The 25,940-nt window shown below is 42.6% G+C and overlaps 1 protein-coding gene across 1 annotated transcript in view; it reads right to left on the minus strand.

The window, feature by feature from the left end:
* Positions 1-6,987: 6,987 nt before the first annotated feature.
* The window catches only part of Fbn2 (fibrillin 2), a 187,646-nt gene continuing 168,693 nt past the window's right edge, over positions 6,988-25,940 (minus strand). Inside the window, exons 56-65 of the mRNA XM_051200751.1 lie at positions 25,003-25,128; positions 23,535-23,741; positions 22,352-22,477; positions 20,629-20,751; positions 18,821-18,937; positions 18,084-18,212; positions 16,009-16,128; positions 11,458-11,689; positions 10,416-10,590; positions 6,988-8,458 (exon numbers count right to left, since the gene is read on the minus strand). Of these exons, the coding sequence (XP_051056708.1) occupies positions 8,084-8,458; positions 10,416-10,590; positions 11,458-11,689; positions 16,009-16,128; positions 18,084-18,212; positions 18,821-18,937; positions 20,629-20,751; positions 22,352-22,477; positions 23,535-23,741; positions 25,003-25,128 (1,730 nt within the window). The 3' untranslated portion in view covers positions 6,988-8,083. The remainder of the gene's footprint in view (positions 8,459-10,415; positions 10,591-11,457; positions 11,690-16,008; positions 16,129-18,083; positions 18,213-18,820; positions 18,938-20,628; positions 20,752-22,351; positions 22,478-23,534; positions 23,742-25,002; positions 25,129-25,940) is intronic.

Genomic DNA, 25,940 nt, shown 5'->3' on the forward strand with positions numbered 1-25,940 from the left:
TCTTCTTTAGTGTTTCTATCTATTTATAGAATTCTGCTTTTGGATCCAGGCTTATCTTCATCATTTCCATCAGCCTTCTCTTCTCGTGTATCATCTTATGTATCTTCAAGTTTTTTCCCCTTTAGTTTCATTGAGATGTTTCTTTGGTTCTTTAAATCCCTTGATGAAGTTTATGGTTTTTCTTTAAATTCTCTATCCCAGGGTTCATTTAGTTAATATTCTTGGGCATTTCTAAAGGACTTGTAGGTTTGGGAGAGGAGGTTCTGGGCAGATCTTTCATATTGTTTGTACTTTTCCAATGAGATCTAGGCATGTGGGCTTTTTGTAGTTGTTGGTTCTGAGTCTGATATGGATAGAGCAAGCTGGGGCAGAATTGAGCATCTGTGAATGGGGTAAGGCTAGAAGTTGGAAATGGCTTAGGTTGAATGCAGTCAGGTGAGCACAGGGAAGTGGGGTGGTATGCAAGAGGCACATTCTAATCCAAGCGTGGAGCAAAGGGACAGATGTAGGGGTAACGGAGGTTGTGAAGCAGAGGACCAGGCATAGTCAGCTGCCTGGAGAAAGATGAGGAGCATCTGACAGGGTGGAGAGACTTTATGTGGCACAGGTAGGTCCTGTGGGTAGGTGACAGGCAGGACACATACTGAAGGGAGTTAGTTGTGGCACAGACAGGGGTAGGCAGAGTAGTCTGGGTCTATGAGGAACAGGATCAGTCAGTCTCAGCAGGCTGAGAAGGATGTCTTTTAAAGGTTTTAAAAACGAATACTGTGTTTTACATTTTAGTATTTTGTCATGTGGTACATAGTTGTACAGCCAGTGTGTTGCTTTGATCCATCCATATGATGTGTAATGATGAATTTTGAGTAATAGACCATCTCTCTGTGGTGAGATTGATTACTCTCTGTGGTGAACAAAATTTTGCCTTTTACTCCAGATGGCACCATGATTCAACTCCATGGACTCTTCTATCAGGAGCCGTTTACAAGACAAATTCTAACATTTGTTCACACTACTGTGTTCCAGGAAATTCTCTGTGTCATGTATCAAAATCTGCCTCTTCAAGGTTCATCTCTTTCCCATCATTTCTCTACTTCACCAACCACTCTTTTCCCAAGATTCTGCACCATTTGTGCAAGACAGTCATTATGACCTTTGGGTGAATACCATTGCACAGCCATAGATGGTTGTCTTGTTTCTTTAAATTGTTCAAGTCTGAGAAGGAAAATAATTTTGTGTCTGGATTATAGGTAACACATGCTCCTTTGAGAAACTTACTAAAAAACAGAACTGTGCAATATCTCCCTTTTGATAAGGACTAGTGGATCCCTTCCCCAGATCCAGATTCCATTCTTATTTTGGGCAAGTCCCACAGGGCTCCCTAGAAAGGTACAGAAAGAAACATGAATCAAGAAAGGCTTTCTAAATTAAAGAAGGTGCCATCAGGTGGTTCCCAGAAACATGTTCAGATGTCTTCTGGTAAACTCCCTATTATGGAATTGCCCACTGTCTTCAAAAGACCCAAAGCCAGGAGACAGTCCATGAAACTGGCTGCTAGTACATTCACCATCCTCATCCTTCCTTCCCTGAAAATTTCTAGACTTAGGTCTGAGTTCAATAGAATGATGAAGACACGTGTTCACTGCTGGTTATAAATTCTAGGTTCTTACTCCACAGTCAAGGGTCAAACTTGCCTCAGGTCTGAGGTTCATAAATGTGCTGCCCATAGGGTTAAATACCACCCTTGTCATAGAGTAAGAGTTCAGGGAGCTTGGATCAGGAAAAAGGATAGGTAGAAAGAGCCCTTGGGGGCAGAAACATAGGGTCTTTTTTAGACACAATGTTTAGGAACTGGTTGTTGGTAGCTTCTACCGTTATTTCAATAATGGAACTCATGTATGACACAGTAGTTGTCCCAGGAAGGCTATTCATGTTAGTGTTCATTACAGTTTGTTCAAAATTCATGTAACATGTTTTCCGTTTCCTTTGGAAAATGTCTACACTACATCCTGACATTTAATCTGCTGCCTTAATGGGGGTGACTAATGTGAGCTGTAGGTTCTTGGCAACTTTGAAAGAAAGCCAACTTAATCTACTAATACCTTTTTTAGGCTTGCAGGAAAGGGGTAGGGGGAGACAATTAAGAAACACAAGTAACTAGTGTACTTTCCTTGAGCGTTCTTAGTAAAAAGAAGTGTGTATGTGTTTTTAAAATATGAAGGTCTGGTTTAAATAAAATCGAAAGTCAGGACTTTAATATACATTTAAAGGTGCAGAGGTTTGGGTGGGGTCAGCTGTATTGCAGCCAGTATCTTGGCATGTTAGTGTGCACACAAATCTCCGGTTTATGGGACACTGGGAGCAGTTACACAGAGGGTGAGATAGACAAAGCAAAAGCAGTGTTTAAATTGTGCTTGGAAAATGTTTTGGATTCAGTAGAAGCCAAAACCATGGGAACTGGCCTATATCCTTAGGGCTTAAAAGAGATCCAAACAGGCTTATCATGGAGTGGAAGTATGCAGAACACTTCAGCCAGGCAACCCGAGTTCTGGTCTCACTTGTGGGTAAATTGGCTGTGCACTCAACTCTTACAAATGTGGGTCTCAGCTTCTTTACCTGTAAATTTGAGTGGGTTTCTAGCTCTAGCTTTCACAGTGATAAATCATTCCAGTGGGGGCGATTGACATGCATGGTCTCTTTACTCACTTTCTTGGGGACTATGGCTGTGTTCATGGTTTGGACTTTTGGGCTCTCACCTACAATTCCAATAAACAGGGGGGCAGTATGGCAATTGTAAACAGTGGTTTACAATTACAGCATTTACATTAGGGCATCTAAAAATCTCACAGGTGTGGACAACTTGGGGGCCTGGTTTATCCAAGTGCTGGTGCTATGTGTTGGGATGTGATCCTACAGTTTAATGGTCAAAGAAATGGGCTTAGGAAGAAGTCTTGGATCAGCATGTGGCCTCATTTATCCTCTAGTGGCAGCGATGGTATGGATGCAAAGAGCAGGAAAAGTTGGCCTTCCTGAGTTGCCAATACCTGCAAGGGCCCTCCAACCAACAAGAAGTGTCCTTACCTCATGGAACCTTTGAAGCCACACAGTGAGCTCAAGTCAGGGAAGCAATCAAGTTGGAGATTGTTGCAGGTGACCCTCTCCTGACACCCCTTGGGGTAAGGGGTGAGAAGACACAGCACCAGTGACTCAGGCACTGTGAGCCAGTCAGTACCAGAGCGTCCTTTATTAAGGAAGTTAGCCCTGACTTTATACCCGCTCCCAAGGTCCTATTGGCTCAGGCGGCTGACTCTGCTGCCCTCATTGGTGTCTCAGGTCAGGTGTTTCCTCCTCAGCAGTCTCTGGGAGTAAAGGCAGGTTTGGCTCAGGGAGGAAGTGCCTACGGCGCATGCCGATGTGGGCTGGTCTGAGCACCTGGGAACGGCAGCTCTGGCTTGGGTGGGCTGGCACAGTTTCTCCTATAGAAGATGTCACAAAACTCGTTCCAGGAGATAGAATTAAATTGCTCTGCCTGATTCAAGGGAGGGTTGTTTGTTTCTGTTGTTGTTTTTAATTATAAGACCATATTGTCTCAATGGTTGGATTATGGAATGAGTTTTACATTGTATGTTAGGATTCAACTGAAAGGGTTTTCAAAGATAATTAGAGTCAGAAAAACGTACTTTTTATTAAGTCATGAATTTGAATGTATTGAGAAAATGAGCATGGTTAAAAAAAAAAAAAAGCAAAAAAACAAAAAAACCCAGATGTCTTGTTTCTCTTTCTGTCTTTACTTCTCTTTAAAAGTTGCTGGAAGTCATCCTTTACTCTTTACAAAATGTCCTCTATTCATCCCCCTCACCCCCCCACCCCCGCCCAAAACAAACCTGTCTTTAAACAGCTTCCAATTAACCTGTCACAGTCCCACAGATGAGCCCATCAGTCTCTTTCCATGGCACTGGAGAAAAGACAGGTGGAGTGAGTGATTAGTCCTCCACTGTATAAGGCTGGGGTAGGGATGAGCCGTGAGTGGCGTGCAGAGCGGTGGAGTTTTCGTTTTCTGAAGCTGAGGGGACTTTCATATTTCCAGCATATTCTTGAAGAGCATGAGTATTTCTGAATGGTCAGGTTGAACACGCTAGTTTGCCATCATCTGTGTCAAATACGACTGTGTCTCATTCATTTCAGTTTCATATGTTAATTCCAATGTGGACCAATGTTGTAGAATTTTTAGTTGTGGGTGTTATGATACAGAGTGAGAGGGACCTTGGTGGGCAGCCCCGCGGGAGGGTGAGGGAGAAACCACACCATGCAGACAGAGCTTATGTGGGAAGTTTTATTGGTGGGAGGGGAGTAGGGAAGACAGGGGAGAGAGGGAAAAAAAAACGAAGGGGGGGGGGCAAAGACCTGATTGCCTCTTCATTGAAACAGTCGAGAACAGAAATAAGCAGAGCTTACCTCTTAAAGGGACCTTTTTGCGCCTGGAGTACTGCTTGCCTTGTGCTCATGCTGCCATGTCCCCAAGGATCAGGGCCAGGTGTGCCAGGATGATAACAGTTAACAGGGTGTCTTACCTTTAATATGCAGCATCTATTCTGCAAGGCAAGGCAACAAAAGCCAAATGATGCCTCAGAGAATGGATAGTGTGGCTGGTGCTGTTCTCAACCCTAAGATAATAAAAAGGAGTAAATGTTTGAATTGTCATTTATATGCTTCCCTGAATTAAGTTCAGAGTTCAGGTGCAAATGTGACTAACGTCCACGAAGTGTGAGCTGTGGCAACAAGGACAAAAGTCAAAAAAGCTCTAAGTCACAAAGTAGGTAGAGAGAGACTCTCTGTCATCTGAAGATCATTGTCCCTAGTGCATGTTGTCCCTGGGTTTCTCTTAAGTTCCTGAGTCAACATTATACTTTTCTGTAAATTAGAAAAAAAGAAAAAGAAAAAAAAAAAAGAATTAGGCTTGGTAAATTTCTGAGAAAAATGGGAATGGGAATAACAACATGCTGCCCAATACATTCTTGGTGGTTAGTTATAAGGAAGATGATGGTGGAACCCAGAGACAGCTGACCAGAGCTAGTGAGACCTCACTGACTCTGGACTGACAGCTGGGGAACCTGCATAGGACCAAACTATGACCCCTGAATGTGGATGGCAGTTACGTGGCTTGGACAGTCTGTGGGGCCACTGGCCATGGGATCAGGATTGATCCCTAGTGCATGAACTGACTCTTTGGAGCCCATTCCCTATGGAGGGGTTCATTGCTCAGCCTAGATATAGAGGAGGGGCTTGGTCCGGCCTCAACCTGATATGCCAGACTTTACTGACTCCCTATGGGAGGCCTTACCCTTACTAAGAAGGGGATGGGGGGTTGGTTGGGGGAAATGTGGGAGGGGGAAGCGAGAGGAGTGGTAAAGTGAAAAAAAAAAAAAAAAAACCAAACAACTTTTAAATAAAAAAAAAGAACGATCTAAATTACAGTTGTTAATAAAGCAGCCAGGGTTGCCCTTAATGTTTCTACTTTGTGAAAGCTTCACGGAGTCATTTTCTTCTAGCACATTCTTCCATGTAGCATGCCTAATGCCTTTTATCTCTGCACAAAGCTCCCAGCAGTGCAGGATTTTAAACTTCCTCATGAGCAGGTTTAAGGTAAACTAAGAGCCTTGTTGTTTGATATTCAGAGCTAGAGTCAAACTTGGTTCCAGGTCATTTGACATTACAGAGCTCACGCTGTACCATTAATAGACGCCAGATGAAGCTGCATGTGCATGTTAAGTTTTAAAAGATGCCCCGAGGCGAATACTTTCCTTATTCCACACAGCTAATTTCTGGTTGGCAAAGGACAGAATTAACATCAGTCATAATAGTCCCTTGTTTTCTTATTCCTTGGATGAAAAATTTAAGCACACAAATCCTACCATGGATTGAATTAACTTGCAGGTCTTGGAAACTGGATTGTGTGTATGTGTGTGTGTGTCTGCGCACACGGGCATCCACTCATTTTAGCAATGTGTCAAAGGAGGGTTCCTATTAATTTCTATTAAATTTATTCACTTCAGAGAGAAGTGTGCATGGCATTGCAAGAGATAAGCTCTGGATTGCTTTTGGGTGCAGACACCATTTACATTGAGATATGGCCGCTGTTTACTTTTGCTTAAAAAGTAAACTTCGCGCTTTACTCTTTTTAGAGATACTTCATGCTGCATTATTACGACAGCTTCTACAAATATACTGGTGGAAGAAGTGAAATGTTTTGAGGACTCCTGAAAACTGGGTCCCAGGAAGCTTGGAATTTATGCAATTATATTTTTCTATATGATCTCGACTTGAAGGCAAACACTCCTGCTTTTGTCAAGTATTTCACAGCATTCCTTTGCTTTCCTGTGGATGTGCCTTGGCCTGCATTTAGTTCCTTAACACATTGTCCTGGAAGCAAAGTCACCAGTACCTCCCACAAATGTCCCAGCCAATGCAGTCTTAGGAAATTCAGCCAGAAAACTACCCCAAAATAAGCTTTATTGCAAGACAAGTGTCATATTTGATACATAGACCTACAAAAACAAACACAACCAAAATCCATTGTTTTTCCTCACAAACACTTGATTACAAATTTACATTGTTTTTCTTTTTCTTTTTAGTTATTAAAAACAAACAAACAAAACAAAAAAGCCCCCAAACATTGCATATAACTGGTTACTACTCTTTGGTTGACACAGGTGTGAGAGGCATGAGTGGCAGTCTGTGTGTGCTTTGGCCATTTCACATATGAGGTCTCATCACTGGTCCAAGGATGGGTTCTCCAGAGAGAAGAACATGGGGATGTGCTGGTATTGGTACCTCCTGGTGTAGCATCTTTTCAAATGGCTAAAGCAAACTAAACATCAATTCATTTTACAAAGGTATTTCATACACAATAAGCTATGATAAAATGAGGCATATGGTGTATAACTACAGTATTAATGAAAATTCTAAAAAAAAAAAAAAAAAAACCATGGGTTAAAAAAAAAAACAACATCAACATATATTTCAACATATATTCCTTGGCTGCGTGGCATGATTGTTTGCACATATGGCAATCCTGAAATAGCTTGAACATAATAAATGCACCATTAATCTACGACAGCACCAAACACGACAGAACACGAGGTGTTCCTAGTCAAAGGAACAGCGGTTCTTCAGCTGCCTAGGGGACCACAAGTGCTCAGTGCGCCCTGGTAAGAATGAGGTGTTGTGGGCAGCACACGTGGTTCCTTGAGGTTATGAGAAGGATATACAGTACAGTTTGGCCTGCGATGCTAACGGTCTCACAAGCAGTCAAGGTATTTTGCTACAGTGGTTGAGTTTCCTCTACTGTTGCCTGGTGAATCTGGTGATGTGAAATATTGTCACGTGAGCTGCTTTGGCTTAGATCTCCTTTAGATAGGATCAAACAACATTCACGCCTTTTAAATTATTGATTACACTGCCCATTCAGCTCCGTAAGACTTTCTTTCAAATAGTCAGGTGCATACCAGTTGGAGGGCTGGCAGAGGAACCAAAGGAAACATCTCTTGAATGTACTGGATTTTTTTAAGCACCTCTAAAAGAAATAGTTCAAATTTATAAATCTAAAGAAAAACAAGTGAGTTTCCCTTTTTTGTTTACATAGTTTGTTCATTTCTCCATATATTACTGCATTAAAATAAATAAACATCTATATTTTTTTAATTAGCAACTATAGCAAAATACCCAAAGTGTTACAGACTGCTAACAGGAAGTAAGCTCACATTATTTTTGTGCATTTAGTGCCATATGCTGACCTCTTGAACATTTAGGCTTTGTTTTTCTTTTTTTAATATATTTAAAAATGAAGTTATATAAAAAATACAGTAACTATGTTTGCCTTTGCACTCAAATCTTTGGCCATACTGGAGTCTAAATTATCCCTCCTGTGAGGGTCAACATTCCAAAGTCTGAATCAGGGAGGAGAGGAGCAGAAGTCTTTTTTTTTTTTTTTCCTCTCTCTCCTCTTTAAAACTAGTCACTGACATTCCAAACACTTCTGAAGGCTGGCTGTGCTGGGATCTGAGCTGGGACCCGAGTATGCAAAGGGCTAATACAGCTGAATCTGCAGCCTCATCCTGAGAGCCTCCCCCAGCACCCCCAGGAGGTAGTCATCCTGATTATGTTCCTCCAGTTTCCTAAGCTCCTTCTTCCCATAGAGAGGGATGCTGCTGATTTCCAGTGTGTATGTGCCAGGGCTGAGCTTCTTCTTGGCTGTGTGCAGGTAGCTGAGGCCATTCCTCTGGTGGATTCGGAAGATGCCTTCGTCATTCCCTTGGGAGATGACATAACGAATGTGGTTGTTGAGGGGCTCAATGGCCGGCACCAGTTCTAGGATGTGCTCCTTGGAGCCAAGGCCAGAGAGGTTGAACTTCATGTTGACGGGGCTGTCCATGGCAACGCTATCGAGGCTGATTTGCTCCACCTGGGGAAAGAGCAGGCACACACAATGAAGTCAAAGCTTTCTGGGGCCAGGGGTTATAGCGCCAGTGGCAGGTTGAGGCTGGTCCTTGTTTGGCCATCAGCTGTCTGTGAAAGAGGCTCTTGTAAACAGAGGTTGGGCAAAGCTTCATCCTTTGGATGATGAAGCCCTGTAAATCTTGCTGACTCTCACCCAACCCCAACAAGATCATGAATCCTGACTCTTTCTAACTTTCATCATGAAAGTTACAGGACTTTGGCCACAGAGAACAGTCCCATAGCTAGTTCTTTCTATGAGTTTATCAAAATAGCATCCGGTGCTTATTTGGAATTTTAAAGTGAGAGACAGTCATTTTTCTCTGGTGTTGTGGCCTTTTCAGCGGATGGCCACATGCTTGCTTGTGTGCCTCTGGGCCCCACGAAGTGTACCCAGTGGGATGTTAACTAGTGAAGTTGGGCAGGGGAAACATTGTGTTGGGAGATTCTCTCCAGGGAGCTGGAGGAGAGTGGTGGTGGGGGTCAATATGATCATCATGCCCCTTGTGCATACATGGAATTCTCAAGTAAACATTTTAAAGAAAAAGGGACAATTTAAGGAATGAGTCTAATTTTTGTCTACTCTGGGGTCAAAATGAGAAGTCCAACAGCAGGTCCTGCCCCCCCCACCCAGGGAAATCATTGCCCTCAAGGCCAGGCCCTGAGTTTACTGGGACCCTCAGTACAGAATCATGTTCGGAGTGAGCCGAGATGGGTAAAAGTCAGTGGATGGGGTCCAGATAACACAATCCGAATTTGTCAGCTGGGGTGTGAGGTAGGAATGCACTTTAGTTACAAACCCTAATACTTTAATGGGGGGGGTGTTCTCTAGTGAGGTTGTGGCTACAATAGCTTAGAGGATCCCTTCAGTTTTTTTTGTTTTGTTTTTTTTGTTTGTTTTTTTAAGACAGATTGTGTTCCATGTACTACAATGGGAAGGCTGTGTATCTTGATCAATGATTTGCCATGATTAAACATCCATTGGAGATTTCAGTCTGCTTAAAAGTAAATGTAACATTAACTTGTTATTTGAAAATACTATCTGAGATTTGGAGGGCTAAATTAGTGTGGTCCTATTGCTAAAGAAAGGTTCTTGGGCCCAGAAAACTGAAGCAAGCAGTCAATTGACATTGCCAGTTAGTTGTGACCATATTTTGTTTTTTTTTTGGGGGGGGGGGAGGCATGGGAGCAATTCTCAGCAATAGTAACTGAAAAGAGAGGTGATTTGTGAAATCATACTGTCTCTGGCCTAAGGGGCAGTCATCAACATTCCTATACATGGGTTAATGATCACTGAGGTGCGCATGTTCATGAGACACAGCTGACTGGTGAGCAGGGCTGAGGAACAGATCCAAGACCAGGCAGTCTCTGGTCTAACCTCGTAACTATGCTGCTAAAATGACATTAGGAGAGAAGGGGAAAAAAATAAAAAAAATACCAGAGACTGGAAAGTCAGACCTCTAGCTCTTTGCAAAAGGCAAGTTAACTGAAAACAAAATGTTATGATTGGTAAGACTTATAGACTGGACTGGTGGACCCACTGGAAAACTAAAATCGACAGTGTCATGTATGCCTGGGACAGAACTGGAAAAATTCAGAACCATTTCAGTTTTGAATTATGTCCAAATAATTATTTCTCAAGTGGGCACCTCACACTTTGTGGCACAAATAAAAACTAAAGCAAAATGATTTGAAACTGAATCGTTGTCTTCCCTGGGGCTTTGTGACTTAGGCATCGCTCCCACTAATAATTGCTTATCTTTACACTGCACCTGCCAATTTACCCGCTAAATATCCAGACAGACTTAACTGATCTGAAGCTGAAAGCATGCAAGGGACACTGTGACAAGAATGCGGGTAACTCTTTCTGGTTTTGTTTGGTTTTTGTTTTGGCAAAACAGGGCTTCTACTCCGTTTCTACTCACAGCCGAGGCTGGCTCAGGCTCCTGTGCATTCCTCTTTTGCCTGGCATCTTTCTTGGGGTAGCCATTGATTTTGCACTCGTAGCATGCTTCTGGGGACAGAGCATTCTCCTCATCCGTCTCTGTATCCACTGATAGGTACTGCCCTTTGTTGAAGCCCATCCCTGAGACACAGTGGCTGTGCATGAGGAAGAGACACTGTTAGACATTATCATTAGCCTGGGCAGTCTACAGATTTTTCAAAAACATGGAGGCAACCGAACAAGCTCTAACTCACTGTTTCTCAACCTGGGGGAGGAACCTGGGGGCGGTGGCGCTACCCTTGGGGGTCGTCAAATGGGCCTTTCACAGGGGTCTCCTAAGACTGTCTCAAAACACAGATGTTTACATCCCCATTCATAACAGTGGCAAAATTACAGTCATGAAGCAGCAACGAAAATTATGTTATGGTTGGGGGGTCACCACAGCGTGAGGAACCTCCTGGATTAAAGGGTCAAAGCACTAAGAAGGTTGAGAATTGCTGACCTAGACTCTCAGCCACGGGAACCTGATCTTTGTGGTTCTGTTATCCACACAGAGGGAGAGATTTCCCCTCGGTCTGAATTGGCAAAATTCTGAGCCTAAGCCCTGGGCTTCCCCAGTTTCCAATCTTAACTAGACAGAAGTACTGAAAGACAGTATAGCTAAGGAAGTAAAAGCAGCTGGAAGGCCAAAGTCAAAGAAAAACTGTTGCTCCATGAGCCTAAAGTTGGCTCTTGCTGTTTGGGGGAAAGATTCCTGCTTTAATAATTGGCATTTCTGAATTCCTATTTTAGTAAGCAAAACGAGGCAACGTGTTGGCGCTGGGCCCAAGCTTTTCTGTTACATGTGACTGCATACATAGCAGTCGGGGGACACTCGGTCCACGTCCCGTCCCTTAGTGTCTGCTTCATCTACTATTCCTTCCAAAGAAAACCATCCCAATATACTTGTAAGTCACCATCTTCTGCGTCACTCTTGGTGATGGGGACGGATGGGCACCCATGGGCGCCGTGGGCTGCCTTACCCTTGTCCCACTCTGAAGTACCCAGGCGGGCAGCCGCAGAGGTAGCCCCCTTCGGTGTTGGAGCAGCCATAGCTGCAGGGGTTGTTGGAGGAGGAGCACTCATTTACATCATGGCAGGCGCTGGAGAGCTGGTCGAAGGAGAACCCTGAGGGGCAGGCACACTTGTAACTCCCCAGGGTATTGTAGCAGGAAGCAGAGCCACAGGCACCAGGGTTGGAGCATTCATTCTCATCTGTTCAAAGAAAGAAAGAGGCCCTTACCAGGGGAGGGCAGCAGGCCAGGAGGGTGAAGTGGGGAGCGGCCTCCAAGGGTCCGTCAGTTTACGGGGGGGGGGGGGGGGGGGGGTAACTTAAAATCCAAAAACACTACCATCGCAACTGACTTCAAAACAGTCAGTTCATTAAAAAAAAAAAAAAAAAAAAAAAAAAACACTTCAAAAATACACCTTTAAAGGCAAAAGCAAAAAACACAAAACAAAACAGAAACTCACTGCTCTTTTCTATTTCTACTCATATTCTTTTTGAGTACGAGGGCAGCCCTCAGGGACAGATATTTGCAGTTTACCTAACAGATAATTCTTTCACTTTCTTAACAAAGGGCTATTTCAAAAGCCTGTACTTCAGGCAAACCCAGAGAGACCAGGTGGGCAGTCACCAGGGCTGTGAGAGGAGTAAGCAAGAACGGGGGATGATGGCTACTAGGTATGGGGTTTTTCTTGGGGGAACGGGCAGCTGGGACTGCTTGCTGGGGTTGGTGCTGCCTGCTCTTGGAAGAACATACAGAGTCAAGGGGCTGACACTTTTAAAAAAGATTGAAAAAATAAATAAAAAAAGATTGAATTTGATGGCATGTGAAATCAGGTGGATTATTTTTAAACTTCATTTCTGGGTCAGTTTTGTGTCAACTGCCCCCTAGGTCTTCCCCACCCCTTCATGTATAAGGGAAGGGGGGGCTTTTTATGAAACCCGCTGGAAACAACCCTGCCTGACTCAATCGAACTAAGAGTGGTTCTAACTGCTCCAGAGCCTATCTGGGGCAGCCTGAGCCTTCTTCAGGGATGGTATCCCACCATTAGCCGACACTGAGCCTGAAGCTGCTGAACCCTCAGCTCTGGCCCCTGGAAGCCTGGCAAGGAGCGCCATTGCAGGTCTGTTTTCAGTTTGCTGTTATCGCAGACTCAAGGCCCCATGGTGCTTTGACTTTGGGAAATTATGAGCTTGCTTTTAACTGTTTGGCTGATAGATAACCCTGGGTTTCACTCCTTTGAGCTTTATTAGGACCCAGACTTCACCCTGGGCACAAATCACATCTGGTCCATGGGATTCTTCCCATTCTTGTGACTGCATATGGAGTGTAGAGTGTTTGTGGACATATTTCAGCCCATATGCTGAAGCAGGAACATCTGTGAGTGTGCATACCCAGGGAATGACATGATTGTAGGGTGGGGGCAGGGACCTGCAGTGGCTCAGGGGATTTCCTGGGTAGAGATGGGGCTCAGCAGGGGCCTCTAGACAGAAAATGGACTTTCCTTAATCAGGATAGAGGCTACCAAGAGGGCAGATAGTAGGCACATTTTAATGTAATGAGCACAGTTTGAGAATTACACAAGACAACTAAGTGTTGAACTATTAGTCATCAAATATAAAACATGCTCAATTATCTACTATGTGAACCCTCTGGCTTTTATTATATGCAGAGAAAATATATAAATTCTCAGTAACCTGGCTATGTGGGACCTGAATGTACCCAGTGTTTTATTTCTATATTCGAGATACTTGGGATTCTGCCCCAAAGCTTCATCCATTTTTATAATTAGCTCTCACATTAACATATGTAGTATTTCTCCTCTAACATGGGATGTAAATGAGATTATAACTTAATAGCATGTTCCCACTATGATTTTATTCAGGCATTGTGTTAGGTAGAAAAATTACTAAGAAAGCCAATTAATCGAGGCAATTGAATTTGAACATTCTACTTACAAGAACATTTAAAAACAGGATAATGTTTCTAGAAGCACCATAAGATCTAATATTTATATGCTATAAATATATAGCATGGCAACATTGTATGGCGTTAGTAAAGTATGGCCTTGTTTGAGATACACTGTGAATTAAAATGCAGTGCCAGGCTATGTTATATGTTAGGATTATTTTTGGTAAGCTTATACTATAGAAGGAACTATATGCAAATGTTCATTAGAGCCACCCTGCCCCCCACCCTGACAGGGTTTCTCTGTGTAGCTTTGGCTGTCCTGGAACTAGCTCTTTTCATCAGGTTGCTCTTGAACTCCTAGAGATCTGACTGCCTCTGCCACCCAAGTGCTGGGATTAAGGGCTTGCACCACCACTGCCAAAATTTTCAATTTTGAACAATCACAACACTTACAAGTTGTGGAGACTGCTACCTACATCTGGGTATTCTGTCCCTTAAAATGTTCTCTGGATTGCCTGTGGTGACTTACTGGGAACTTACTAAAGTGGGGGTTTGGATGGAAAGCTTTCTCCAAAATGGACACTTTCAGAGAACTTTTACTTTTCTTGAATTGGTGGTAACATGAACAGTATATACACTTAGGACTCTGGCTACTTGACAAGAGTCTGGTGCAGTGACTGATAGTTTCAAGTGCTTACTAGAGGACTCTGAGAAAACTCCTTGGGAGTGGCTGCTAAGAGATAACCATTTTAGGAAAGAAAAGCTCCTAACTGGCTCTTGCAGTCAGGGAGACCTGCTGAGTAGTTTTGATCCCCTTTCTTATCTGGGTCTCACTGGCCATGGGTTCTGCTGCTTTAGCCCGTGGTTGCTGGCACTGCAGGCACTCTTCCCACACCTCATCCTAGAAGAGCACTATTGCTCTGCTCAAGGTATTTCTCTCATCAGAAGGAACCCAAGTCTCCTCTGGCAGCCTAGGCTTGGGAGCCAGGAATCTGGTGAAAAGGACAGGAACTGTACCTTAGCATTTCAAACTTCCCTTAGGCAATTTCTAATGGAACCCCTGAAGTTGCTAAAAGCCTATGCAGACAGTTTTGCATCGGATATACAAGTGTAAAAACTTGAATTGATGCCTTCTATGTGTTCTTAATTCTACTTAAATATCATTGAAAAGGAAGAATTCCATGTGAGTTAAGTAATAGGGAATGAGTCTTTTGCCTTAAGCTTTTCAGAGCAAACTAAGATGCCTACTGCCCTTACTCAAATGGTGGCTCTGGGAGTATAGAAACACCGCGTTAGAATAAAGTTCCACATCATCTCTAATATTCAAAACCACTGTTGTTTGTATTCTAAAGAGCTTGCCAGCACTTGGCCTCAGTAGTATCTATACCGTGTATGTGTGTGTGTGTGTGTGTGTGTGTGTGTATTCTGAAGAAAAAAGAAAGTGAATTATATTCATGAAATACTTTTTTATTGGCAACCTAATTCATCGCTTTGGTAATCATCTAAAGATTTAGCTTTACCCCTTTCCCTAGCTGCACGTTTTTAAGTTACTGTATAAGACGATGGGTTTCATTTGCAGCAGCTCCCCACACATAATCATTATCCCTTGCTCTAGAGCTCTAGATCACAGGCTGTGTCCTCATGTCTCTTTGGAAACATTTGGTTTTCTTCTCAGCTCATTGAGCTGCCATTAGAAACGTGTCTTCTGAGAAGAGCACAAAAGATCAAACCAAGTCAATCCATTTGGTGGCTCATTACACTACTTTTGAATGGCGTGTAGTAAGTAGCTTACATCACTTCAGAGACAAGCATCCTGCTATTCCTGAGGAAAGAGGGGACTCTACTTCCCTTCTGTTTGGCAAGGCAAGCTTCTACTCTTAAGATGTGCTGGGAAGTGCAGCTATGAGGTGTGTTCAAAGAGAGCCAGGGAATTGGGAATATGCTAAGTGAGTCTACCTCAAGAAGGATACTGTTCACTTTGATCAGTGGTTTCTTACAGGGAGAATTTCCCTGATTATTATTGATGCAAAGAAGAGAATAGAAGGAATGCATGTGTGTTTTCCTTTATAAGCATTTTTGTCTGGAGCTGTCAACAGCATCTGCTGTGACTAGTTGCTTTTTCTATGTTAAAACACCATCGTCACTATGCTTATTAAAGCTGTGTGACAGGAGGGCACAGATGGACTGGCCTCAGTTCTTAGAATTTCTAACCAGACATGGTGGAGTGTGCTTGTCCTCCCAGCCCTGGGAAGCAGAGGTTGCAGGATCTAGAGCCAGCCAGAGGCTACATAGCAAGTTACAGCCAAGCCTGGGCTATATGAGGAAATGTTTTAAAAAGGAGGGGAAAAGTCCTTTGGGTTTCTAAGAGGGTAACGGATGAGCACCTCCACAACCCTTTTAAGGGTGAGCAAGGGTGGGATGGAACCTTGGACCTTACGTGTGCCAGGCAAGTGCTCTACTACTGAGCTAACGCTAACCCTCCCATACACCAACCTTAAACATTGTTGTTTTCCCATCCTAGGATGCTGTACTACAACTGCCACTTTTATTATTTAGTCAGCTTACTCAGAAACTGAAGGGAGGAAAGTGAGTGCTGGGGCCCCGGGGCTTGCTCACCAACACATTGATTCCATTGGTAATGCTGTACATATCCCTGTGGACAGCCACACCTATAACCGCCCAGGATGTTCTGGCAGCCGTGCTGGCACCTGTGGTTTCCATCACATTCATCAACATCTGCAAAAACAGCCCAAGTATACGGTCTTTACATTCCCTTGTTAAATGCGTTGTTCAAAACACAACCTTTTAAGGGAACAAATAAACAGGCATGGCATACAGAGAGACGGTTTCCTTCCATGGGGTTATTAGTCAGTGGTGGTGCAAAGAATGGCTGAGATAAGAAACCACCTTATTCTTACGCTGCCCACCAGACCATGGCACACCAGTGTTCTGAATAACAGCTTAATTTCAGCAAATCAACCATAGTAACCACAAACGTGGAGCATTTTGAATTGATCAGCTCCATATGTTATGATTTATTTGGTAAATTACACACACATAGACACACACACACACATACACACACACACCACATTTATGCACACATTACAGATTCTAGCTGATTCAAAAGTGATTCACATGTAATCCCCACCATGGGAAAGATTAAAAAACCATGGAGATATCTATAAGTTGTAATGGTTTTGCATGCAAAATTTTTTTGTCCGTCAACACTAATTAGATGCAAATCCTTTTTAAGTATTTGAATACTTTGTTATTTTTAGACAAGATGTAGTACAGTACATATGGAATAATTTCTTTGTTAATATATGCATACACTTTTGGAATGACAACTAAGGCTTTGAAATCTACCCTAAAAGAGTGAAATAAAACTGGCATGTCTGATGTGTGTGTAACAAATTTACATGGATAATTAATAAATGGTATCTTATGTGGATGGTCACGAACTGAATTCACACATGGTGAGCAGCTGGAGGTTCAGAAGGCTTTCAATGTCTATTGATTTCCAATTCAAAAATTAAAATTACAAATTTTAAAGCAAAAAATGGCTGAAGCATTACAAAAGTCCTACAATTCTTACAAAGAGCATTATTTAATATTTTGAATGTCTATAGAGCTGAAAGCCACACACTTGTGGAATAACTTTAAAAAAAATAATATGAATTACAGCACAATATAAAAATGTAAAGGTGATGTGGCTAGTCCTATAATTCAAGGCCTTCAACACCAACATACCCATCTTCCTATACCTGAGCACTTGCCAAGGAAACACTGCATACTTGCCAAGAAAACACTGAAGACCCACACGACAGTGTTTTGGACTGCAGGCAGATTCTTACTTACTTCCCCAATAAGGTGTTCTCTTGGATTTTGGAAGAGAAAAGCACTTATTTCATGGGAGGCACCGTAGTCTCCCATTAGTGAAGAGAATGTCGTGAGAGCTTCAGTCTATAAAAGGGCCACAGCCATCAATTCCCTGGCCCCCAGTCAGTTATTATCTCTGTGTGTTTGTATGTGGTATGCATGCACGTATGCATGCATGTTCTTATGTGTAAAGGTACATGCATGGAGGGGTGTGTATGTGTGTGTGTGTGTGTGTGTGTGTGTCCCTGTGGTGATATCTTGCTTGTACAAATAAAGCCTGTCTGAAGGTCAGAGAATGGAGCTTGCCACTAGCTAACCATAGAGGTTTGTAGTTCTGTATAGACAGACAGGAAGTGAGCTAGCTGGGTGGAAACAGGATGTAAGCAGGGAGAAACAGGAACTTGCTCTCTTGTCTGCTGAGATGCTAAGGAGGTAAGGTATGATGGTAGCTTGCTCCTGCTTCTTCTCTGATCTCTCAGCATTCTCCTCTATAACTGACTCCAGGTTTTTATTACTTAGACCAATTAAGAACTCCATTTACATGTTCCTCTATTCGGTTCCACCTTGGATCTTTTTCTGAACCCAGAGTATTTGGATTCCTGTGGTATAGCTATCCACCTTGCTCCCACCACAGAGCTCATTCTTGCTTCCAGAGCACTGAGATTACAGAAGAGGTACCATGACAATTTGGCATTTACCTGGGTTCTGGGGCTCTGAACTCTGGGCCGCAGGCTGAAAGGACACATGCTTTATGTGTTGGGCCATTTCTGAAGTCCTAATATTAAGGACTCTTGTGCACACAAACTCACCTTCACAGTTCAGCCCCGAGGCGTCAAGAGAGAACCCTCTCTGACATTCACAGCTGAAGCTTCCAGGAGTATTCTGACAGATGCCCTTTGCCCCACAAAGTGAAGGCTGAGATCCACATTCATTATTGTCTAGCAAAGCAACAGGAAGGAGGGAAAGAGTCAAGCTTTCTGGCATGTACTATGTGAACCAAATCTCACTCCGTGAAATAAGCTGATGGATACAAGCTCAAGTTTCCAATGTGTGGAGAAAGCATTGCCGACAATGGTAAATCCGAATTTATTAGCAAGAGTAGCATAAAAAGGTGTACTTTTCAGTGCCTTGAAACCAGAACATAGCTTAGAGTTACTAGAGGCACCACTTTAGATGATATAGACTAAATCTTTTAACATGTGCCTTCTAAAATAAAACTGAAAAATCCCAGTATGCCTGTTAGCCTTTGGTCATATTTTATCTGAGTATCATAGTAGTATGGAATATGAAATTTGTATTGTACTGCCTACAATGTGTGATGAGGACTTTGGCTGTCTGACATAACAGCTGTATTGAGGATGTCATGTCAAAGGAACCACACAGAGTGTGCCCACTGCGCACATGCATGGTTAGGCCTTTTTCCTGCGGATGCTGTTCTTGTAAGCAAACATTCCCATTGTCTACAACTTCCTTAGGCCAGAGTGAGCTGAAGTCATCTGGCACCTGCCCGATGTCTGCAAAATACCTTGGCTGGGATTTGCCTTACCAATGCAAGCAGTGTGATGCTGTGTGAAACCAGGAGGACATTTACAGGTGAACCCCCCCAGGGTGTTGACACAGAGGAACTGGCAGTTGTGCTGTTTGGTTTGACATTCATCCAGGTCTGAAATGACAGAGAGGGGAGTCAGCAGGGCTATCCTGTTATGAATTCGTTCTCATGAACCCACAGGAGCTGTGCGTTGACCGGGGGAGCATTTGGTTTGAATTTCAGCTCCAGTGTGTGAAGGCTCCCAAACGCTTATGAGGAAGGGTTTGAATGTGCTTATTACGAAGCTCACATATAGAATGCTATTGATCAGGATGGGGCGGCTAAAGGTTTTTCGGGCCAAGCATTCTTAAAGCAAATCCACTATTTTCAAAGCTCACAATGGAAAAGTAGTCCTTCTTGTACTCAGTGTGGTTTAGTATATGGGTGATTACTTATTAAAGGGAATACTAAATAAAAAGAAATCAGAGTTTGGAAATGGAGGAGGGTTTACCAGATCCAAATGGAAACACCATTACTAACTTAGTTTCTGCTGGGTATGATGGTGCCAGTCCACCAAAAAGACTGTAAGAAACTAAACCAAAGCAAAACACACAAAAACAAAAGAGCTATAAATTTAGGAAACTCAAAATTTGATTTCGGTTTGTGTGAAACTTAAGTTAGGAAGAACACATTCAGAGTGAGTTCTCTGTACAGTGGAAGGTAGGGGTCCCACACAATACATAAACGCTGCAATGTCAGTTCATGAGGGTCATTTGTCTAAACAGGGTCAAGGAAATTCCAGAAATTGATGCTTTTTATACATATATTTTAAAGATATAGGTTGGAAATAAAACCTTGCTTCACAGAGAGTACAGTTAAACCATCTGCTCAATCTATTAGCCTAATGCTTAGGAGGTCCCTATAAAATCAAGCAGAGAATGGCATTGAAATCAAATTTCAATTTGATCAAATTTAGCATGGCAATTACTCTTAACACTACACAAAAAGTAAGGCACGCACGGGCTTCTCACCTTGCTGCAGTAAATGCAGATGAGAGATAGAGTCAGGTAAGCAGCAACAAAAGCTCTAACTTCTGATGGTTTGTTTCAACTCTTGCTTCAACAGTTTTTAAAATGAAGTTACCATATGGGTGGATAGATAGTAATCTTTTCATCCAGGGCCACCACTATAGTGACAACCCCCATTACCTCTTCTTGTCTCTCCCTCTCGCCTCTGACCACCTCCCCCAAAGACCTCCAGGGTGTTCTTCAACTTTCATGTCATACATATTTTCTTTAAAATTCTTTATTTTAAAAGTTTTTAAAGGCAATATTTAAGACAGCACACGAAGTAGTACTTTTCATTATGGCATTTTTACACTCCTTAAAAAAAAAAGTCTAGAATCTGTGTATGTTAGAAAACATGATATTTGCATTCCTGAGGCTGGCTTTTTTTTTTTTTTTAAATGTGATGACATCCAGTCCTACTCATTTTCCTTTGATGTAGTTTTGAGTTTCCTGGATTGGGAAAAAAACAAAACCAAAAGTCCCCAAACCCTGCATTGTGTGTGTGTGTGGGGGGGGGCAGCACGCGCTTGCGCATGCGTGTTTGTGTGTGCACGCGAATGTTTTCATTTCTAAGGAGTGAAATATCATGACTTACATTTTTAAGTCCTTCTTCCTTCTATATTGGGAGCTCTAGTAGAGTTTTCTGTGAGCAGTGTCTTAACCCAGGGGAAGTCTATGCCACAACTCTGATCACAAATATGTAAATGTTACCAAGGAAGGAAGAGAGAGAAAAGGGTGGCTGTGGCTGACTCCTCTCACCTTTACACGTCTTTCCGTCCTCCTGCAGGACGTATCCCCGGGGACAGGAGCACTGGTAACTGCCCTCGGTGTTCTTGCAGATGAAGTTGCACGGTTTTGGAGACTGCGAACATTCATCGAGGTCTAAGTAACAGGGATATGAGAACATGAGCACCTTGGTTACAAGAGATGGCCATCCCCTCTCCTCCCTCCTCAATCTCTCTTTTCATCCTTCTTGCTTCTCCTCTGCAGTTCAAGGTGGAGTCCGACCAAGAGAATAGCTGCTTAGAGCAGGTTTCTCTAAAGTAGCAAACTAGCTTACTGTGGAGATCAACGTGCAGCTTGGCTAGCTCTTGTAATGTCTAGACAACTATTGGGGCTCAAAAATTTCTTCTTCAGATTGATTAAGCTGGATTTAGACTCTGGGAGCCGGACATCCTCTGCAGGATTCAACAGTGGACTCTCCCACCTTGAGCCTCCTGGACACACCCAGCCCATTTCTTCACTGTCCTCCAGGTTAAGTTTAGTCTGAGCCACTGGCTCCCTGTTGCAGCCTCTCACGGATGCCCTCTGAGCAGTCTCATGACCAGCCAGGATCTCATCACTTTTCCCTCTTGTTTTATTTATTTGATTTTGGTCCCAAGGTGGTGTTACATTTGTGGTCTTTGTATGCTCTGCTGTCCATTTATGGAATCTCTCTGTTAAGCCATACTGAGCTTTCCTCAGTGGGATGAGACACCACTCTACTGCCAGGCCTGTGATTGAGAGCATGCCATCTCTATTTCCTCCACAGAGCTAACTGGATGGATGCCTGCTGCATACAGGAAACGTTCTTGATTGACAACCTAGTCCTGGCTACTCCCTGTCTGCTGTTTTTACTGTGTGAGCCAATTGCATATGAAGGGCTAGTTGGTTTTTCTTAACATTTAATGCCAGGTACTTGTTACTAAAATAGGTAAGTTAAGAGGATATTGAAGAAGATGAAGGAATACAAAGAGACTAAGAAGAAGGAAAGAAGAAAAGAGGGAAAGAAGAAAAGAAGGAAAGAAGAAAAGAATGAAGAAGAAGAAGAAGAAGAAGAAGAAGAAGAAGAAGAAGAAGAAGAAGAAGAAGAAGAAGAAGGAGAAGAAGAAAAGGTATTCTCCAGCTTTCCATTTGCCACAACATGGTATGAACCATGAATCAGATACTTAAAAAACTTAAAGGAGAAAACTGTGTTTGAAACAAAGCATACTGCATCAGAACTGGGACTGCTTTGCAAGGACAGATTTTTAGATGATACCTAGTTGCTTCATTGCCTAATTTCATGACAAACTGTAGAAATGCATTTTGTTTCACATACAAACATTCTGGATTCACAAAATGTCTATTTTTCCCTCATCAACTAAATACACATTCGTAAATTTTAAATAAAAATAGAAAATGTTGAAAGTACATTTTTTTCAATTTTTATGTTTCCCTCAATGCACAGAATTCGAGATGAACCAGACCCTGCACCCCACAAAATTAACTGAAAGGCAAGAACTCTTTCCATTCAGAACAGCATCTTCGACAAGTCTGCCACCCTTCAGTGAAGGCTGAATAGACAAGCACTCCACAGGCTGCACAACTGCATGTGGTCTGTAGGAGTTGCCAAACTGTGTGTGTACAACATCTCACCTACACAAGCATCTTACCTACACAAGCATCTTACCTGCAAAAGCATCTCACCTACACAAGCATCTTATGAACACAAGCATCTTACCTACACAAGCTGTTCCGCTGATGTCGGTGGTGTAGCCAACCTTGCAGAAGCACCGGAAGGAGCCCATGGTGTTGACACACTGGCCATTAGTGCAGAGGCTGGGCATGACCTTACACTCATCGATATCTGTAGAGTAAGAAATAAGGAAAAAGGAATAGAAGTTAATGCCTGCACAGTGGAGACGACTAGAAATGGGAAGGGATGAGGGGACTGGTATGAGGTGGCAGTGAACACCCACAGACGTTCCAGAGTCCCCTTTCATGGCTTAGGGAACAGGCAGCATAGTAGGAGGGGGACAAAAGCAACTGGAGAGGGGGGGGGAGAGACAAACAAGGAAGGACTATGCTGAAGGCCTGTGCTGGACTATTCATTTTGTGTTCTAAGTAGGAGTTACTGTATGTCAATATATATGTATTTTACAAAAGCCACTGCTTTGAAGTCTCACTCTTCTGAAATGGGTGATAATTTATAAAGATCTGGGCCTCCAGTTCCCACATGACTCAGACATGCTTCCATTAGCAGTCAGACCAACAGAAACGGGAAGGGTTAATCCTATCCCAATTCCATCTAAAACAGTGGTGCATTTATGTGTGCTCTCTACATGCATCACAAAAATACTCTTGTGTACGTGTGTGTGGAAGCCAGAGGGACTTTCCAAGTAAGCCAGGCTGGCTGGCCAGTGAACCTTAGGGATCCACCTGCTTTTGTCTCCCTACCACTCTTGGACTTTTAAAAGTGTAGGTCCTGGGAATCTAATTCATGTCTTCATGCTTGCAAGGCAAGTACTTCATGGACTGAGCTATCCACTCTGTCCTCCAGGCCGTGTGTCACAAGATTTAAGAGATCTATTCCTACATCAAACCCACGGGAGACTTTATTATTCTAACTTAACAGATAAGGAAATGGAATCACACAACTAAGGTAACAGTAAATAATGTTCCCAAGAAAATGGCACAAACGTATCTGATCCCAAGGGCAATGGAGGCTGGTAACCTCCTAAATACGGTTGCCTTGTTGAAATGCTGCTCATCTGAGTGTAGGCAGGGATCATTCTATTTTTGGGATACTTCCACACTAGCAGGTTTCATAACTAGGACTACTTTTTCACATGTCTTTTAAAACCATTTGGATGTATAAAAATTCACTAGTCTGATACGATGCCTGACATCCCTCAGCACATTACCCCTTCCATCAGTGGCGTATCCTGGGCCATGAGGACATGTCTTTCTGTACTGGGCAGTTCCGGGAAGTGGGCACAGCTCACACTGGTGGCCCCAGCCTCGCCCGCCATCACAGCAGCATTCTGACTTTGTGACAAGGTTGCGGCTACTGGAGGCCATCTGACACATTGTCTGCAATACCTCTGCAAAGCACAGACCTTGCCGGTTGTCTGGAATGGACACAGATAAGACAGGAGTCAAGGTCAAGGAGATATCAGTTTGATTTTTAGGAGACAATCATGCTCTCATCAGCAACAACCTTCAACCTTGAAATTATTCTTCTCAATGTGAGAGTCTACATTTAGTGATTATAAAGTTTGGTTGACATTACACCCCCCCATGGTGCTTATACGATAAAACTTGACTAAAGTTATACAATATTTGCTCTTTTCAATCCAGTGAAAGTGATGTCTAAATGATAAGGAGCCCTATTCCCACAGAAACCCAAGGAAAAAAACATTACATATATATATATATATATATTCCTTGTAGATAAAGTAATGCCAGGTAGGAATTGAAAAATAAATGTATAAATATGTTATGAACATGGTGCTTATTCCATTATTTCCTGGTGATTTCTACAGCAAAAGGACTGAGTACATTATAGACAGTATATTACTGTAAGTACAGGGATCTCTCCTTAGTAAGATGAGGCTGCTACTGCAACCATAATATGAACAGAAAACAGTATTGCTTGTTAGGGTATCTTGCTATGTTTTCAATGACTCATTACCATTGGAAGTCTAGACTGGAGACAATAAGAGATAAAATACATTGTCTTGAGGATAAGAATCTTCCTAGGATTGGAAGTAGCACATTGATACACCTCTCATATTTGGCTCCATCAAGCTACTGGCCAGTTTAGCCCTCTTCTTTGTCTGGGTTGGTTCCTTCAAATTCGACCACGTCCTACTTTACACCTGCTGTCATTAACTGCAGTGGCTAGAGAAGTGCACACATGCCAGCATGGTTGAGTGTCATATAATGCCCATGAGGATTCTATTTGCCACCAGAAAATATTTAGTGAACTTTTTTTTTCTGGACTGTAATATAAAAATTAACCTCTACTGCACTTTTGGAATGTGGCATTTGCTTTGCATTAATGTTAGTAGAGCTTACTTCACACTGCAAATATTTTCTTTTGGAATTAAGTCATTTCCTCCTGCGAGTCTTACTCAAGTCACATTTTCCACAGAGCTTAATGAATCTTAATTTTGGAAAGATTATTTCAGGTTGTTATTTACATTACATGTGCATATATGGCATAGGCATATAAATGTATCATTTTAATAGATATTTACCTGTGTGGGGAGGCATTAGAGTACTGTGCTTATGAGGTTCAACAGACAAGGATACATGAGCGGAGCTGTTCTCTGATGACATCATACACATGCTTTTCTTACCAAGAATAATATTCACATATTTGCTTACCAAGGCATTCAGTTCCTGAGGAACTTGACTGGAACCCTTCATTGCATTCACATCTGTAGCTTCCAATAATGTTAACACAGCGTCCATTTTCGCAGATGCCTGGCTTGGTCCTACATTCATTTTCATCTTCATAGGAAAAAAAAATCATATGAGTAACAAGCAGCTTGCAAGACCATAGTTCCCTCACTATCTTCCAGTGGTTACATCATATTTAAAGTTCTTTGACAAAACACCAGTGAGATGGGATTAATATAGGCACACGGCTTTGGCACCCAGAGTACCTGGGTGGCACCCACGGGGTTGCTTTTTAAAAGCTTCCTTCTTGACCCTAACCCAGTGGAAGAGGGATGATGTTCTCACAGAATGGCAATGGAAGGGAGAGCTCTTCCCCAAGGCACCCCACCAGGAGAGCGAGAATTCTGTGGAAGAGGGACTCAGGTTTGGTGGTAGAGAGATGGTCTGTTGAGATGGCGGCAAGCAGAGATGAAAGCTTTCTGAATGAAATCACAGGGTCAGTTGTGACCTCCGAGGGCAGTTCACGGGACAGAGAACTTAGGGAAGGGACAGTGCTCTTTGGCTTGGTGACAAATAAGTAAACAATAACAATAACAAAAACACAAGAAAGCAAAAACCCAAACTTACTCATATAAATTCCCAAATATCTTTACTGGGTTTGGATGACATTCTGTACATTGTATTTGATGATTTTGCAAAGCTATTTTTAACATAAGGGAGCTCATGACAGCTTCATCTTTTTGATAAATTGATCCTTTTCTTTTATACATTTTAGTTTTTCAGTCCTAAGTTTTCTGACATCTTTTCCATGTCTTCTTTTTATTAATATTTGCCTTGCATATCTTTCCCATCTCTTTGTTTTCAAACCATCATCTCACCCTTTCTTTGATTTAGGTATGTTTCTTACAAAAAGCATTTAGCTG

The sequence above is a fragment of the Phodopus roborovskii genome, unplaced genomic scaffold (genome assembly GCF_943737965.1).
Source record: "Phodopus roborovskii unplaced genomic scaffold, PHOROB, whole genome shotgun sequence".
In the NCBI taxonomy this organism is placed as follows: Eukaryota; Metazoa; Chordata; class Mammalia; order Rodentia; family Cricetidae; genus Phodopus; species Phodopus roborovskii.